General features: G+C 53.5%; 1 protein-coding gene and 1 pseudogene across 2 annotated transcripts in view; both read left to right on the top strand.

The window, feature by feature from the left end:
- Positions 1-17,527, top strand: part of PRDM11 (PR/SET domain 11) — a 43,446-nt gene extending 25,919 nt beyond the window's left edge. The window contains exons 6-8 of one of the 2 annotated variants that reach the window (XM_069469860.1): positions 9,607-9,794; positions 13,630-14,256; positions 15,363-17,527. In XM_069469860.1, coding sequence (XP_069325961.1) covers positions 9,607-9,794; positions 13,630-14,256; positions 15,363-17,527 — 2,980 coding nt within the window. Of the gene's footprint in view, positions 1-2,636; positions 3,240-9,606; positions 9,795-13,629; positions 14,257-15,362 lie in introns of those variants that run through there. The other variant, XM_069469862.1, reaches the window with a different exon arrangement.
- Positions 3,232-3,930, top strand: LOC138383619 (uncharacterized; annotated as a pseudogene).
- Positions 17,528-18,159: the final 632 nt, after the last annotated feature.

Genomic DNA, 18,159 nt, shown 5'->3' on the forward strand with positions numbered 1-18,159 from the left:
CCCTTCTGTCTCCTCTCCACCCCTTCCTGTGCATCCATTCTAGAATATCTCCTGAGCATCTCTGTGCCAGGCGCTGTGCCAGCAGCTGAGAGGACAGCTGTGTACCAACCATCCCCACGCCGTGCTCTTAGGGAGGTCCTAGACTCATGGGAATAAACCAACTTTAAATAATCGCACAAGTAAATCTGTGTTGAAGGACAAATGAGTCTAGCAAGTCCCGGGAGCGGGAGCGGGGCTGACTTTCAGGCACGAGACCCTGCAGTCTCAGGAGCCGCTGGGTTTAAGGCTCTGCTAGCGTCATCTGGACATTCTTAATAATCTTTGGACCAGGGGCCCCGGGTCTTCTTTTGCACTGGGCCCTGCAAGCTATGAAGCAGCTCTGCCTGAGAGTGAGGAGCGGTGAACACTAGCTGCGCCGGGGCTGGGGAAGGCTCCCCGAGGAGTGGCAGGAGGCTGATGTGCAGGGTAAGAGTTAACCAGGGCAGGCAGCGTGCGGTGCAGAGGAGGGGAGGGGAGAGCACGCAGGCAGAGAACAGCATGTACAAGTCTCTGCTTCAGGAAGGCGCTTGGCACGTTCCAGGAACAGCGAGAAGCCAGGGAAGCCTGAGTGTAGTGTAGCCGGCGAGGGGGAAGGGGCTTGGGAGGAGGCGGCCAAGTTGTCAGGGCCAGGGTGGTGGGAAGATCAGTTCCTTTCTGTGTCTAGTCCTAACTGCTTTGTCGTTTCCTGCACTCCCCCTCCTGTGCCGTGCTGCCTGCCCCGCTCCTCTCTGCCCACCCTAAGGCTGTCTCTAAGCTCCTGCTCTCTGTCCTCCTGGCTGTCCCCCCTTCTCCTCCCATATGTGTCCCTGCCTTGCCCTCTGCTTCCTGCATCTCAGATGCACTTTGAAGCCGGGCCCAGCGGCTTGGGCGGGTGTCCCTTGGGGCGGGAGTTCTAGTTGGGGCTCACCAGACAGCGGGGCAGTCGAGGCCCTTCTGTGCCCCCAGCCTCGGTCCCTGAGGGAGGCCGCCTGCTCGAGGGGCCTGAGAGGCGGGAGCAGGGCAGGAGGGGCTCTAAGGAAGCAGCCACAGCCCAGCCCAGGGAAGGTGGGGCACAGACTCACGCCTTCCCTTCCCAGGCCCCTGCGTTGGGATCTGCTCATTTCCTGTTTGGCCGGGGCTCCTGACAGGTGGCAATCCACAGAGTCAGACCTTCAGGACTGGAAAGGAGACCATCTAGTTTGACTTCCTTGCTACCCAGATGAAGAAAGTCAGCTCCAGAAACAGAGGTGGTCCCGAGCTCGATTCAGAACCAGGGTCTGCCAGTGTCCTGGGAATCGGTGTTTTCCTAAGTCTTAGGGTGATTCCACTGAATTGTGAGCAAAAAGAAGGGGGGGCCAGTACCCAGTTAAGCCTGTTCCCTGGACCTGCGCTGCTCTCCCCTGCATCTCCCTGAGGCTGAAGGCAGCAAGGTTGCCAAAGACCTGGCTGCCAGGGAGCCTGTGCGCCAGTCGGGCAGAGCACCCCACGCGGAAGGCTCCCCAGCCCCCCTTCCTGGCCAGTGGCAGCTGCTGTGCGCTTAGCCGGGCTTGGTGGAATGAGGCCCCGGCAGGGAGGGAGCCGCAACCCTCGGCCGGGCCTCGCGCCCTCCAGCCTGGCTGTGCCAGGCTGTGTTTCTGGGATCTCCTGGATGGCTGCTGTCCCCACCACAGAGGGCCAAGAGGCACTAGGCTCCTACTGCACTGGCCCAAGTGAGACCCCGGGACTCTGGGGATACACAAGGCGACCTGTAGGGTAGACCTGGGTGTCCTCCCTGTCACCTTCCTGGACGTGGTCCCGGGTTTAGCCCACAGGCACAGGCAGTGAGGATTTGCCTGTCGGGCGGGTCGGCCCATCACACTTTTTCATTGCTGCGTGGGAATCAGTCCATAGCGCTGGTCACCAGGGTGCTCGGGGACTGGGCCCTCCCTCCTCCCTCCTCCCGCAGTCTGTCTGACGGTCCCTGCAAGATCAGGTGCTCATGGGTGGGGACACAATGTGCCTGACCTGGGAACCTGCCTTGGGGCTGAGGGGGGCGCCAGGGCGGGTCGCAGAGGTGGCTGCCTTGCTCTGCGCCGTCCTGCCGGTTCTTGCCTGTCAGCGTCCCCCTGCGGCGATCAAGTTGCAGATTCCAGCGAGGCCACAAGGTGGCCCCAAGCAACTCAGAAGTGGGCTCGGAGGCTGGAGCTCAGAGGGCGGAAAGCATCTCAGTACCTTTCGGCAGGTGTCACCCTTTCAGCTTTGCAAAGCGCCCTCGTGTCTGTTCTCCTGTTTATCCCTCTATTTCACAGCCCGGCTAGGTGGCCAAGTGTGAGGTAGGTAGACAGAACAGGCACCATCTTTACTTTGCAGAAAGTGAGTCTCAGAGAGGTGCAGTGGTGTGGCTGAGGACACGAGGTGCTGGGTTGACATGCCGTCCCTTGGCCTGGGCTCCTCCCCCCTAGAATGCAGCCATTTCAGGGAGAGGAGGGGACCTGGGAGACGCTCACGCTCACTCTTCCACCCGGGGTGCCTGGCCCATGCACCCCAGGGATTTGGGGTGTTTTGAGGGGTGGGTCCAAGCCCAGGGCTGCCCTTTTCTCCCTGTTGTAATCATTTGTCCTTTGTTTCTGTCCCCCAAGATGATGAAGATGAGGAGGCACCTGGGCCCTCAAGGCAGCCTCTTCGAGTGCCCCTGCAGCGGTCTCCGGAGGAAGAGGCCCACCTGGCCAGGCCCGCCCTGCTCCGTTCGTCCTCCTCCTCAGACCAGTCCGAGCCGGTGGGCCCCAAGCCAGAGGCCCTGCCCCGGCCCTCGCCCCCGGCCCAGGCTGCCTGCAGGACCCCTCGGCCACATCCCAGCCCGCCCACCACGGGCCTTGACTGGCAGCTCCTCCACGTCCACGCCCAACAGACTGAGGTGTTCCGGCAGTTCTGCCAGGAGCTGGTGACAGTGCACCAGGACATGGCCAGCAGCATGCACGTCATTGGCCAGGCCATGGCCGAGCTGACCAGCCGTGTCGGTCAGATGTGCCAGACGCTGACAGAGATCCGGGATGGGGTTCAGGCGTCTCAGCGGGGGCCAGATGGGGCGGCCCCCATGGGCTCCACCCCCCAGGCCACCCAGGCCGAAGCTCCGCTGCCGGAGCCCCCAGCAGCTCCCCCAGCGCCAGCCCCCACACGGACTACCAGGTCTCGGAAAAGAAAGCACAATTTCTAACCCGGCCAGTCTGCTCTAGGAGGAAGAAGGATGAAGGAGGGGTGTCTGGCCTTGCAACAGGGGCTAGTATCTCGTGTCCAGGACCGATGACCCTTATAGGACACTGGGGGCACTGTCACCTCCTCACCAAGTGCAGATTGCTGCCTGTGCCCTAATAGCACGTATTCAGCCCCATTCCCTCATCTTTGGCGGATGCTCAAGGTGCAAGAAAAGCTACCTGCCTGACGCTTGCTTGGCCTGGAGGATCACTGTCCTCTTGGTCTGTATCCCATGGTGGCAGCAGGCCTTGCAGGGAAGGGGGACAGTGTGGGCAGCATTGGAATGGGCTACTGCACCAGCTCTCAGACCTGGCCTAACCCCAGGCCCCGTCCTGCTGCTTTGGAAGGGGGCCAGGCCTGAGGATGGGATGGTCGAGTCTGCCCTTCAAGAAGGGGTCTGTCCTCCGCTGCCCCAGGGGGGTGGTGCCTTGGCCCTCTGCTTGCCCTCGTGCCTGTGCTCAGCTGCTGTGCTTGCCTTTTGTGGAGTGGGGAGAATAGGAGGATGTCAGAGGAAGGAAAAGACGATCCTGCGTTCATAGAGAGCACTTTACGCCTTTCCCCATCCTTGCAGAGGGTTCTTGGTGGGTTCTCAGGACAATCAGAGAGGCAGCCAAGTTGGGTATGATTATGATCATTACTATCATCTGCATTTTATCGATGACAAATGACAAGGCCAGTTAGTGGGGGGCCAGGACTGGAAGCCAGAACGGTGGATTTTTCCAGCTCCCCTGTCAGAGGCCAGATCTGGAGTGGTGGGAAGAGAGGTCTCGCCCTTTCCTGGCCTTTTCCCCTGCAACAGCTCTTCTGGGCAGAGTGGGAGGCAGCAACGGCACTTGGGAGGTGAGTCTACATGCCACCCTGGCCCTCTGGCTCACAGCCGGTGGCTGGGGAGAGGCAGGGTCCAGGTCAGGAGCTGGAGGGCAACCCCTCCTCTGGCTTCTAAAAGAACTCAGAGCCCAGCAGGGCTCGTATCCCGTTCCAGGTTCCAGCATGCCTCGCCTCTGCTCGCTTGGGCTGCGTACGCACTAGCTACACACATCTTTAGCTTCTTGTTTCATTTTGGAGTGTGCGGAGGGAACTGGGTTCTTAGCATCAGGGGAGGAAGTGGCAGGTGGCAGATGCAAGCTTTGCTCTGACCTGGGTGCAGCTCAGCTCTGTGTCCTCTTTGCTCCCTGGCCTGAGGCTGATGCCAGCAGAACTCCCCCAGCCCACCCCTCCACCCTCCCATTCTGCCCCTAGTGCCATAGTGGGAGCCGGGGGCCTGCTGTGCCAGTGCCTGCCGAGGCTGTTCCTGGAGTGCTGCTTACAAACCCAGACCCAGCTTCGTCCAGCGTAGGGAGAACAGAGGGAAACTGAGATGTCCCTGCACCCTGGGGTCCATCTCCACCTTCTGTGGCTCTTTGGGGGTTCCTGCTCCCCTAAACTGAACACTGTCCTGTCCAACAGCCCAAAGGCTGGATTATTGCCTGGAATCACCCTGCCCTCCTATGCTGGAATCAAAGATTGCCTTCAGAAGTACTTTTGTTAAGATGGCAATAAAAAGAAATCAATCTCACACTTTGAACACACGCAGTCTCCAGGATCGTTCTTTGGTGTATATTCTCTTTCTTTGCTTCCTGTGAAACCCTCGAGGCCTTCAAAGCTGGGGTTAGATGGTTAAGGAAAGGCATGTTGGCGAGAAGGGTCCCAGTTCCCCTCAAGCTCCCCGACCCCGTAAGCTCATGGCTGCCCCATGTGTGGCACCGTGCTGGCCTCAGAGGAAAGGCAGGCATGCTGGGGCTGAGGACACAAAACCGCCATGCGCGAAATCATTCCGTTATATTTCGTTTCTCTGCACATCAAAAGTGAGATGTTGCTAAGTGAATTTCACCTTTTGTTCCCTAAAAATAAGTTAGGGATCCTGGGGAACAAATCACCACTAAGGACAGGAGACCCCAGAAGGGTCAGGGGCTGTCCATGTGCCAGTGCACTTTAGGGACCACCCTGGGGTGTGACCCTCCCCCCATCCAAGTGTCTGTCTGGCACAGGCAAGGCCCCGCCCACCTGGACCTGCGGCTTCTCAAAGTAACTGCTTCCTCCGGTTCTCACAGGGCCTCTTCACCTGTACATCGCCCTGGCTTCCTGCCAGTCCCGGGAGAGCTTCTCCCGGGCAGGAAATCCCCACATCTTGACCACAGATCCCCTTTCTAGAAGGTTCTACCCTACCTTTTGTGTCTTAGAATCCAGGCTGTCCTCTAGTTCTTGGCCAAAAAGCATGTCCAAGGAAATCACGACCATTCAACTTGCAGGAGGTGCAAAGATGCCATGAAGGCAGGCCTGCGGTCTTCCACCCCGAAGACAATGTACTAAGCAGCGACTGGCTGGTCCTGGGGAGGGAGGGGACCAACCTGGGAGGAGTGAAACAGAAATGAGTGTCAGAGGGACGGGGACAATGAGGTGTAGAGTCATTGACTAGGGATGGGAAAGATTGCCGTTTCTGTTTCTTGGCTTCGGTGGGGACTTCGGTGCTAGCACATTAGGACCCGAATAGGAAACCAGGGTGAGTGAGTGGAGGCTGGGTGGTGGCCTGCCAGAGGCCAGGCAACCACCTGGCGTGTGGATGCAGGACCCAAGCCCCTCCAGCCTGGAGACCTACCTGCATGTACCTACACAGAACCCAGCCTCTTCTCGGTCAATCTTCGCTATTTCTGCCTCCCTGACTGGGGCAGCTTCCTCTCCATCGGAGAGATACTCACTAAAAGCCGTAGTGTCTGACCTGGCCTTTGTTGGTCCCCTCTGATAATATAGATGCCCTGTGGGTTTTCTTCTCTTCTGAGCTGGAACCGCTGATCATTTCCTGACCCAGCTAGACAGCATGGTGCCCTTGATAAGACACAGGGGGTGAGGTCTGAGAATTGTTGTCTTCGTGCTCATCTGCCCAGCACTCAAGGTCAGTGAGTAGTTTAGGATAAAAACACTCCACGGTCACCAGGACAGGGTCGGTCCAGAGTTCTCTACAGCCAGCAGCCGCAGCACTACCGCCACCCCTTGACTGCTTCAGAAGTCCCTCTTTGTGTGGGTTGGGTTCGAAATGCTATCAGATCAGCACTAGCATTTGCAGAACAGCCTCTGCTAGACCTGCTCTGGCCTTCTCTCCAGGCATGGTGACCTGGCAGCTCCTCAAACCTCTTTGCAAAGGGCTGAACGGCCACAAAGAATAGAAAGATGCTTCCCTCCCTGGAAGCCTTCCACTCCTTGGAGAGGGCTCTGGCTTCCCTGGAGCCATGGCATGGTTCTTCATAAAGGGGTTGTCGTGAATGGGGACAGAAGGATTCTGGGAGTGAGTCAAGCCATCGGGTATTACCACAAAACACTTAAAAGGGGTAGACTTAATTAGAGGTAGCGGGTTTGGGGACTTAGCTGGCTCCCTTTAGCTTTACCTCAAAAATGATGTAACATACACATCTTGTTGGGGAATGGGTGGTGGTGATTCACCAAGAGTTGTCATACGAACCCTGTTTCAAATGCCAAATTTCAAACCTACCAAATACAACAAAATGCCAAACAAATTTCAGTCTGCCTTTGAAAATACTTTGTGATCTCCATGAAGCCTTGGGTTTATCTTTGTAAATATTGATTCTTATTGAGAAAAGGACCAGAGGACGGAAAGGAAAATTGACTTGAATAAACCTTTTGACACACCATAGAAGTTACTCTTTTAAATAAATAAATCCCTGATAGCCACATGTTCCTCATCTATCTTTTTCTCTTAAAGTTGAGTGGCAGGGAAATAATTCTAGCTTTTAGAGCTTGATGGCTGTTTCAAAACTGAAAAAAGGAGAGAAGGTGGTTTTTTCCTGTCGTTGTGCTCTGTGATTCAGTCTTGTGCCAAAAAAGGTGAATGAATGGGTTGCCTTCTGTATCTGGGAGCAGGACAGTTTGGAATGATATCATTTCTGTTCTGTACTCACCACGGAGGTTGATTATTTTTGGATGTCAAATCCCATACTTTCACTAAATTGGGGACTGGAAATATTTTGCGTATTCAGAAGAAATCTCAGATATGGAGAAAAGGCGGACTCTGCGTTTGGAGACTTGAGATGGGGAAGTATGAATCTGGAATGACTTCTCTGGGCCGGGAGCCCTCTTTTCCTTTGATACCATTGTGGTTGGCTGCAGGGAAATCACCCTGGTGTCTTCACAGCTCAGGGAGACCAAGGCTCATATCAGACGCTGTTGAGAACGCAGATGTGTTGAGGCCGAGTGAGATCTGGACAAGATGCAGAAAGTTCTGGGGATCTGAGCATCGTAAATCTTGCAAGTTCCACACCCCCAGGGTGGAGCCTGTGACTCACTTCTCTTCAGCGGGCGAAGCAGCCAAAGCTAGTGTCTGTTCTCCGGTCTGCCTTATTCTTACTCCCCTGGGGTCTTGCTACATCCTGTTGCCACAGTGAATTGTTCCCTGGACTCCCATGGTCCCCCTTGATAGGCAAAAGTCTCCTCCAAGGCTCCCGAGATGAGAAGGGCAGGATGCAGGTGAGGGCGGATGGGGCATCTCAGATGGAGATTCTCAGCGCTGCTGGCTGTGCCCATGGCCACCTCGTACTGGAATTGGCATTTGTGTATTTCTTTTCTTTGTGTGTGTGTGTGTGTGTGTGTGTGTGTGTGGGGGGCGGGCCGGAGGGGCTGAGGGGGTGGATAACAGTAATAATCACTTACTGAGGAAAACTTGGGAAGTACACAAAATTACAAAGAAGACCCACCTATAATGGATAATCACTGTTAAAACATTCGTATATTTCCTTCAAGTAGTTTACTGAGGCTTGTTTTTAAAGCATTATTGGAGCGATAGTGTAAGTAGCTTCCAGCGCTATTGTTCTCACGCTACATTGTATCAGCACCGTTTTTCCATGTCGTGAAAGATTCTTTGAAAACATTTTTCTATAGATGAGTAACATTCCATTGTATGAATGTAACATCATTTATTAAATCACTTCCTTTAGTAGACATTCGGATGTTTTTTCTTTTGCACTAGCACACACAGTGATACAGCCAAGCATGGTGGTAGGCAAGGTCTGCATACTTAATCCACATCTTATTTTTCTTGACTGGTATTTTCAGTTAGTTTCCCAAAGGGTTGTGCCAGTTTATTCTGCATCATCAGAATGCAGATGTTATCATTTAAAAAAAAAATCTGTGCCGGGGTGAAAAAATGTGCTACTTTGTGTTTCTTATTAGCAATGCTGAATACTGTTCATTTGTTTATTATTCATTTGAATTTTTCTGTGAATTACTATTACCAGACTATTCCAGATACAATTCCTTGCCCTACAGATAGCTGTGATTTCTTTCTTGGCTTTTGAAACAAACCATAGCATAAGGAAAATAAGTTTATTTTTGACTACAAATTTCCTAGATGCTTATGTAACATAGAGCTCTAAAATTCCAAATAATTTCCTCTTGCCCTTTGATCTGTCCACCTCCACTCCTTGACAGATGTTGCATCATCCCACCTTTTGGAGGTGGGTAAGGTGGCGGGTTGGATGTTGGAAACGGTGTTTCAGTGAGACTGGGTGAAAGCCGTAGATTCTGAGGTCTGACAGAACTTTCAAGGTTATCTGGGCATTGCTGTGTTGGCGTTCTACATGCCCACACAGGGCCATGAGTACGTGGGAGGAACATAGGCCTCAAAGCTCCATTTCCCATTTATTGGCTGTATGACCGTGGGCAAGTCACTTCACCTCTCTGACCCTCAGTCTCCTTATCTTAAAATCATTTAGTTAGATTAACCAGTGGTTGCCAACTTTTTGTTGTCTCTCATTTCTTTTCCTTCCCTGTCCCTATTGGACCCTGTTTTTAAAGATTTTGATCTTTAGTATTTATTAATTGATCTCTTGGGCACCCTTGTCACAGGGGTTATTTCTGCTAGGCTTTATGAAATACTGGAAACAGTTCAAGGACCCTACCCTTACCAGCGTCAGAAGCCTGTGGGTGTCTGGGGATCCCTGAGGTTAAAAGTTAGTGAGGAGTAGACGGGATGATCTCTCAGTTTTCCAATCACCTGTACATCTGGCGTTGAATTTTATATTTTCCATAGCCTACGAGGCAAGCAGGGCAGGTGTCATTTCAAGTCTCAGAAAACAGATTCTTCAAGGTTCAGAGACTTGCTTGAGGTCACACAAAGCAGCCATGTCAGGACAGGGACCAGCTCTGGCTGGAGCTCCTTCCCTGGATGGCTGCTTTGTAGACGTTCACATGTGCCGTGCCCACGGGCTTGGGGACTTCTCACCATCCGCACTTGCCCAGCAGTGTGCCGGCACCATCAGGCACTCAACAAAGGGTGGCCCGAGCGTTCTCATCTGTCCCCCTCGCCCCCAGGTACGTGGCCATCTCCCGGGAGGAGAGGGAGCAGAACCTGCTGGCTTTCCAGCACAGCGAGCGCATCTACTTCCGGGCGTGCAGGGACATCCGGCCTGGGGAGCGGCTGCGGGTCTGGTACAGCGAGGACTACATGAAGCGCCTGCACAGCATGTCCCAGGAAACCATCCACCGCAATCTGGCCAGAGGTGAGTGCCCGCGCCCACCGCCGCGCCCCAGGGGAGGCTGGGAGAGCTTCTCTTGGAGCTTCCTAAGAAACCCAGTGGGAAATACAGTTCCGCAGCAATGGGAAGACCCCAAGCAATTCAGGGGGACAGATGGCCGAGGTCTGAGCAGCAGCTCTAGACCCCAGAAATGGTCTCAGAAACCCTTACCATACACGTTTCAGAGCATCTGACAGGGACAAGTCCCTACAGCTAGGCAAATAAGTTTAATCAAAACGTATCCCGTTTCCTCATTTCAAATGGATGGAAAGATGTTACAAACTGCCCCGCCTCAGTAACAACAGCAGTAACAGGTAACGTTTACCAAACACTTAACATGTGCTGAGCAGGTTTTCTGCATGTCCCGTGTCATCATCACAACAGTCCCCACGCCGTCAGCGTGCTGTGAGAATTAGATGGAGCGGTACGCATGACGCGTGTAGAACGATGCCCACCTCGGTCCTAGTAAGCCCTCTGTTATAAACTTTTCATGCTCACGATCCTATGTGGATTGTTTTGCCCATCTTACAGATGTGCAAACTGAGCATCAGATAAAGACGGTGATTCATCCAGGGTCACATGGCTAGGAAGGGCAGAGCTAGGTTTCTCACCCACAGCTGTCTGACTTCAAGGTCCAAGTTCTAACCTATGTGGCCTCCCAGACAAACCAGTCTCCTCGCTGCCTCCTGGTCTCATTACCGGCAGCCCTAATGGTATGATGTGAAAGGACAGCCTACCAGAGGGTTGGATGGAGGTGGGGAGGTGGCCTCAGACATGGGGAGCCTGGTGGGCAGGGTGTCCATCCAGGTACCCTTTAGGTGGTTGAAAGTAGTTTTAAATACTCCCCAGCCTCTAGCCCTTTACTCCTTCCTCACCCTGGCCAGAGAAAACTGGTGAGCCCAGGTCCTTCTTTCAAGGGGATCTTCTTTGCACTAAAGGCACACATCCAAACACCCAGAGTCCCTCTGGCACCAGGGACCACAGCTGTGCCTAAGCCCCACCATATCATGTTCCTGACTGACCTACTTATTGGAATTAAATCTTCATTTGGGATATGAGTGGAGAAGACGAGACAGGACTAGGGGTAACCTATCGAGATTAAGCTATCTTTAAAAACAAGACAAATTGTGAACACTGAGTGCGCAGCTGCTGCCTGACTTGGTAAAAGGTATCTGGTGATTGCGTGGGGAGTGAGAGACGCCATATGCACATCCGTCTCTTGTCTTCTTTGCATCTGGGGGTTGGGCACGTGTTGATTTCACTTGAAGGCACGCTTCCGTGATAAGAGTGCAGGGGTTTCCATGTGACTCTGGAGATGCCTCATGTAAGAGTGTCTGGCACATAGTAGGTGCTCAATAAATCTTTGTTGAATGGATAGAAGAAGAGATGAATAAAGACCGCCGGGAAGTTTCCAAAAGACTCATACCACCAGAAGAAAAGAAAATCAAGAGGAGTCATATCTGAGAACACAGTTTCTATCCCTTGGCCATAACCTTCCTTCCTTCTTCTGGATTTGCAATGCCCTTTCCTTCCCAGTGTCTTCTCCAGCGTGCCTAAGGCTGCACCACCCTCAGAGAGCCCTGAGACCCCCGGGGACTGCTCAGAGAAGGGAGTGAGCTTTCAGGAGTGGTTCCGAGGAGGCACGTCAGACAGACTTGAAAGGAGAAACCATGAGACATGCGAAGATCCAGGAGGGAAGAGTGTCTGTCCGGGCCAGGCTGAGCAGTGGCAAACGGGAAGGAAACAGGAAGCCACAGCGGGGCAGTGCCAGAGCTGCGGGTGGTCTTGGCTCGGAAGCCCCTGGGAGAAGTCTGAGAGCTCAGTGGCTTTTCGATGTGTGTTTCTGTAGCTATAGCTTCAGTAGACTCTGGGCACTTTTAGTGCTGTCTGGGATTGGTGTGCCAGTCCTGCTCTGGAAGGGAGAGCCCCTGCGCTCTAAGGTCTTACCTAGGAGGAGGTTTCTTCATAATTGGAGGCTGGGGGCTGTGTGCCCTAATAAAGGCCAGAGCATGAATTATTAGTCCTTATTAAGTGGCGACATTGGTTGGAGCCAGAGCTGCTTCCTGAAGAGAGTATAAATTATTCCCTTGTGGTTATCTTCAAAGAATAGAACGCAGCTGAAGCTTATATTTTAAAAATTCATACTATTTGATCTATTTTGAATCATTGATTTACTCTGAGGATTTTTTGTTTGTTTGTTTTTCCATATTGTATGGAGGCTTTGGAATCAATTTCATATGGCTTAGAGGTCTTTTTTGGCCTGTAGATTTTTCTAGAAACCTTAATCCAGCAAAGTCTCTGGCTCATCCTAGGAAATTTGAGCTGCCTTATTTTTAAGCAACAATGAAGAATCTCTGGTGATTGTGCAGCTTTGACCTCCCAGTGTCCTCCACTCTTTGCTGCCTGATTGGTCCATGGCAAGGTGAAAGGGTGGCCCTTGATTTTTTGAGAGTCTCAGTGGGCAAGTGCCATATCTGATCTATAAGACAAACGTTGCACTTTAAAAAGTTCCCTCCATCTCTCCCCTGCAGCTCAGCTGTTATAGAAATGCAGGCTGCAGAGAGCTGCCTGAGTTCCAGAAGCCTTGGAGATATAATTGTTCCTTACGCATTCATCCCGCATAGATCACTCCCTTTTGTGCTGTTCCCTGTAGAAAACCTGGAGTCATATGTGGGGCAGGGCACGGCACCCCATGCCAGCTGTGGGAAGCCAAGCATGGAACATCTGGATGCTCGTGGACAGCCCTTGGCCTTCCACTCAGAGGCCTTGAGCAAATGTAGCTATCAGAAGCCCAATTACAACATGAATTCAGGTCAAGTCATTGCTCAGTGTCACATCACCCAGACTTCCAAATCCCAGAGGCTGCCGCTGGGACCTTCTGAGGGCTGAAGAGATGTCAGTGCCTTCCTAGCATCTCCCCCAGGGAGCATCAGCTCTTCCGTGGCAGTGAGGAAACTATGTTGGCCATTTTAGAGAATCAAGCTAAAATAATTCATTCTTGGGGAGCTCATCAAAGTCTTTGAAATAATTCAAAGTAATTCAAAGTCAATTGAAGTAATTCACATGATAGAAACAGAAAAGGAAACATCCTTTGAATGGTCAGGGAAGGCAGCACAGCTGTATTTTGACACTGCTTTGGGTCATTGTGGCCACCTTGTCCTTCTGTTAGAGGCTGCCATTGTAGGAATCCCCGTCTTCCAGCCTTGTTTGTCAGTGAGAACCACAGAAGTTTGGATCTTGCTTTCTCACCTATTCCTAGTCTTCTGCTTGCTGGGAGAATCAGAAAGGACAGTTGCCATGGGATGGACTTTTCCCTAGGTGGGATGTCTCAAGAGCAGCCAGGCAGGAGGAAGGGGCGAGGCTCGTGGTGTTCCACGTGTACCTTTTACCAAGTCGAAGCAGCGTCTTGTCATTGCCAGGGCTGGGGATCAGTGCTCACTGGCTCCAAGGTATGTTCCCATCACCCAGTGTGGTGGGTGGGATGGCAGCTTCTAGGGCCATAGGATGTCCAGTCCCTTTAAAAGAACTTGTAATTACCCTTCCCTATAGACTGCTCTTAACTTGTAAGTGTTACACGTCTATACATGAGGCTTCTTCGAAACTGTCTCTTTAAAAAAGGTCTTTCCACTTTCGGGTCCTATGACGCTAGCTCCCATGATCACCCAGTGATCCACCTCTCCCGTGTAACACCTGCCCCACGAGGCCAGACTCAGAGGGATGTGTCAGGTGATTTCCTAACAGGAGGCCTGCTGTGTTTTCCGTTAATTTCTCCAATTCGGGGATTTTCCCCACTTCCTTACGCCCTGGTTTTCCTTCCTAGGAGAGAAGAGGTTGCAGAGGGAGAAGTCTGAGCAGGCTCTGGATAACCCAGAAGACCTGAGGGGTCCCATTCAGCTCCCCGTGTTGAGACAGGGCAAAAGTCCCTACAAGCGTGGCTTTGACGAGGGGGATGTGCATCCTCAGGCCAAGAAGAAGAAAATTGACCTCATTTTCAAGGATGTGCTGGAGGCCTCGTTGGAATCTGCAAAGGTGGAAGCCCACCAGCTGGCACTGAGCACCTCGCTGGTCATCAGGAAAGTCCCCAAGTACCAGGATGACACCTACAGTCGGTGTGCAGCAACCATGACCCGTGGCGTGCAGAACGTCGGCCGGACCCAAGGGGAAGGGGACTGGAAGATCCCCCAGGGGGTTTCCAAGGAGCCGGGCCCATTGGAGGATGAAGAAGAGGAGCCTTCATCGTTCAAGGCTGACAGTCCCGCCGAGGCCTCCCTTGCCTCTGACCCTCATGAACTCCCCACCACCTCCTTTTGCCCTAACTGTATCCGCCTAAAGAAGAAGGTCCGGGAACTGCAGGCAGAGTTAGACATGCTTAAGTCTGGGAAGCTTCCTGAGCCCCCCGTATTGCCACCACAGGTACTGGAGCTCCCAGAGTTCTCAGACCCTGCAGGTAAGTTGGTATTGATGAGATTATTGCCGGAGGGTAGCGTAACATTGTTAAAGCCACCTTCGGGGAGACCAGAGGAGTGTGACGTGGAGGCGGCCCTCTCTGTGGGTGGGAGCCTGCATCCTCGCTGCCTCTGACAGCCCATCTGCAGCTCTGGCAGGATGCTTCCTGTGTCGCCCTTGTATCCTCCTTGTCAATAAAGGAAGTTCCGCTGCAGAAGGGGTGTGTGCTGTGTTCTTGACCCCTTGCCTTTCTATGATGGTCCTACTGATTTCTCAGCCCAAAGCTCAACTCCTAAACCCAATCTTTCTCTCTCCCCAGTCCCAAGCAGGTTGTCCTGCTGGGGAGGTCTCGCAGCTTCCCAATCTCAGTGTAGGGACACAGCCTCGTTCTTCTCTTCCTGAATCTCTGTTCTGCCACCTGTGGTCTTAGTTCCCCTACCTGGAGTTTTAGAAGGATGGCGAGCCTGGGGTCCAGCGTGTTCACCTGCATGCCTTCGCCTTTTTCTGTTGGCTGCTTGGATCTTTTAGAGTTGGTTGACAGCTAGGGAGGTTTTTCAGGTCACATCTGCAGCTGAGTGAGACTGTTTACACAGCACTTCCTCTTTTAACCACATCCCTTAGCTCAGAATGAGGCACTTTAGATATTCAAAGCATGCATCTGAACCAAACTGCATTTTGATCCTGAAATCACTGGAGGCCATATCCAAGCTGCCTTCATTCACCTCAGTGGAGGGCAAACGCGTCCCAAGTCCTGAAGCTGTAACTGGGGGATGTTCGATGTGCTACTCTCCCGACCTGTGCCGGGCCACACAGGGAGCATTTGAATCCTTTGGGCACCTGCACGTGGAGGGTGAGGGCAGGCGGCCTGGAGCACGATGGAGGTGATAGAGGCCATGGTGGACAATCCACAGAGAGAAAAAGTCACGTGGGAGAACAAGGGCGCTTAGAAATAAATTCTGGGCTGGGGTTCAATCTTTCCTAGGCTTTCCATGGACTTCTGTCACACACAGTACAGCACCTGCCTTTCAGGCAGTGTTTCCTGGTCCTTTTGGAATATTCTGTGGTTTTCCACCAGGTGTAAATGTTTCTTTCCCCTCTGTGTTGCAGCCTCCGAGAGCATGGTCTCCGGCCCCGCCATCATGGAGGACGACGACCAGGAGGTGGATTCGGCAGATGAGTCCGTCTCTAACGACATGATGACTGCGACCGACGAGCCCTCCAAGATGTCGTCCGCCACCGGGCGCCGGATCCGGCGCTTTAAGCAGGAGTGGCTGAAGAAGTTCTGGTTCCTGCGGTACTCCCCGACCCTCAACGAGATGTGGTGCCACGTCTGCCGCCAGTACACGGTGCAGTCCTCTCGCACCTCGGCCTTCATCATCGGCTCCAAGCAGTTCAAGATCCACACCATCAAACTGCACAGCCAGAGCAACCTGCACAAGAAGTGCCTGCAGCTGTACAAGCTCCGCATGCACCCGGAGAAGACGGAGGAGATGTGTCGCAACATGACCCTGCTCTTCAACACCGCCTACCATCTGGCCCTCGAGGGCCGGCCCTACCTGGACTTCCGGCCGCTGGCGGAGCTGCTGAGGAAGTGCGAGCTCAAAGTGGTGGACCAGTACATGAACGAGGGGGACTGCCAGATCCTCATCCATCACATCGCCCGGGCCCTGCGGGAAGACCTGGTGGAGCGCATCCGCCAGTCGCCCTGCCTCAGCATCATCCTGGACGGGCAGAGCGACGACCTGCTGGCCGACACGGTGGCTGTCTACGTCCAGTACACCAGCAGCGATGGGCCCCCGGCCACCGAGTTCCTGTCTCTGCAGGAGCTGGGCTTCTCCAGCACAGAGAGCTATCTCCAGGCACTTGACCGGGCCTTCTCGGCCTTAGGCATCCGCTTGCAGGATGAGAAGCCAACCGTTGGCTTGGGTGTAGACGGGGCCAACGTCACAGCCAGCCTGCGCGCCAGCATGTTCATGACGATCCGCAAGACGCTGCCCTGGCTGCTGTGCCTGCCCTTCATGGTGCACCGGCCGCACCTGGAGATCTTGGACGCCATCAGCGGCAAGGAGCTGCCCTGCCTGGAGGAGCTGGAGAACAACCTGAAGCAGCTGCTCAGCTTCTACCGCTACTCCCCGCGCCTCATGTGTGAGCTGCGCTCCACAGCCTCCACCCTGTGCGAGGAGACGGAGTTCCTGGGGGACATCCGGGCCGTGAGGTGGATCATCGGTGAGCAGAACGTCCTCAACGCCCTCATCAAGGACTACCTGGAGGTGGTGGCCCACCTCAAGGACGTCAGCAGCCAGACCCAGCGGGCGGACGCCTCGGCCATCGCCCTGGCCCTGCTGCAGTTCCTCATGGACTACCAGTCCGTCAAGCTCATCTACTTCCTGCTGGACGTGATCGCCGTGCTCTCACGCCTGGCCTATGTCTTCCAGGGCGAGTACCTGCTGGTGTCCCAGGTGGACGACAAGATCGAGGAGGCCATCCAGGAGGTCAGCCGGCTGGCCGACTCCCCGGGGGAGTACCTGCAGGAGTTCGAGGAGAACTTCCGAGAAAGCTTCAATGGGATTTCCATGAAGAACCTCAGGGTGGCCGAAGCCAAGTTCCAGTCCATCAGGGAGAAGATCTGCCAGAAGACCCAAGTCATCCTGGCTCAGAGGTTCGATTCCCGCAGCCGGATCTTCGTGAAAGCCTGCCAGGTGTTCGACCTGGCCGCCTGGCCCAGGAATAGTGAGGAGCTCATGAGCTATGGCAAGGAGGATATGGTGCAAATATTCGATCACCTGGAGGCCATCCCGACCTTTTCCCGGGATCTCTGCAGGGAAGGGCTGGACCCCCGGGGCAGTCTGTTGATGGAGTGGCGGGAACTCAAGGCTGATTACTACACCAAAAATGGCTTCAAAGACCTGATCGGCCACATTTGCAAGTACAAGCAGAGATTTCCGCTCTTGAACAAGATCATCCAGGTTCTTAAAGTCCTCCCCACTTCCACCGCTTGCTGCGAGAAAGGCCGCAACGCCCTCCAGCGAGTTCGCAAAAACCACCGCTCCCGCCTGACCCTGGAGCAGCTCAGCGACCTGTTGACCATCGCTGTAAACGGACCCCCGATCGCCAACTTTGATGCCAAGCGAGCCCTGGACAGCTGGTTCGAAGAGAAGTCTGGCAACAATTATGCGCTGTCTGCCGAGGTCCTCAGCAGGGTGTCTGCGCTGGAGCAGAAGCCAGTGCTGCAGACCGTGGACCACGGGGCAGAGTTTTACCCCGACATTTAGGGAGGTGGCGCTGCAGAGTTCATTAAGCTGTTGAATATTTTTTTAATCTATACTCATGAGCTTTGATATATTATATAAATATATATTATATTATATTATATATATATATATATAAACCCACACTGAAATTTTTTTAAAAACCAAGGTGACGTGTCCACCAGAAGCCACTGGGAGCTTTCAGAAAGGAATAATGTCAGAAACTGACTCTTGTCTACACAATCCGGCAGCTGCAACATATGTGGCAACTCATTTTCACTCACAGAAGCGTGTGCTGGGGCCACCTGTGTGCCCACCTAACAGTCTACCAAGAGCATAAGCTAAAATGATGGGTCTCTGTCATCACCTTTAGGTAGCTTATTTGTTTATGTTTTCATTTGGGGATTGAGAGGGTTTGGGTTTGGGTTTATGTTCTTGCTTTTTATTTTTGTGTGTGGTTTTATGCTGGGGGGTCTTGGCCTCCTCCTTGACATTCTGGTCCAGCTGAATCAGATCTCTGATTTCAGACGGGGGTGGGGAGGGGGCTGTGTATCTGGATTGGGGTGTTTGATCTTTCTCCCTCCCTGTCCTGACTTCAGCTTGAGAGATTTTTATTCATTTCCTGATGAGGGTTCCTTCACTGTCCTAGAAACAAA

This window comes from Eulemur rufifrons, chromosome 6 (assembly GCF_041146395.1).
Source record: "Eulemur rufifrons isolate Redbay chromosome 6, OSU_ERuf_1, whole genome shotgun sequence".
Taxonomy (NCBI): Eukaryota; Metazoa; Chordata; class Mammalia; order Primates; family Lemuridae; genus Eulemur; species Eulemur rufifrons.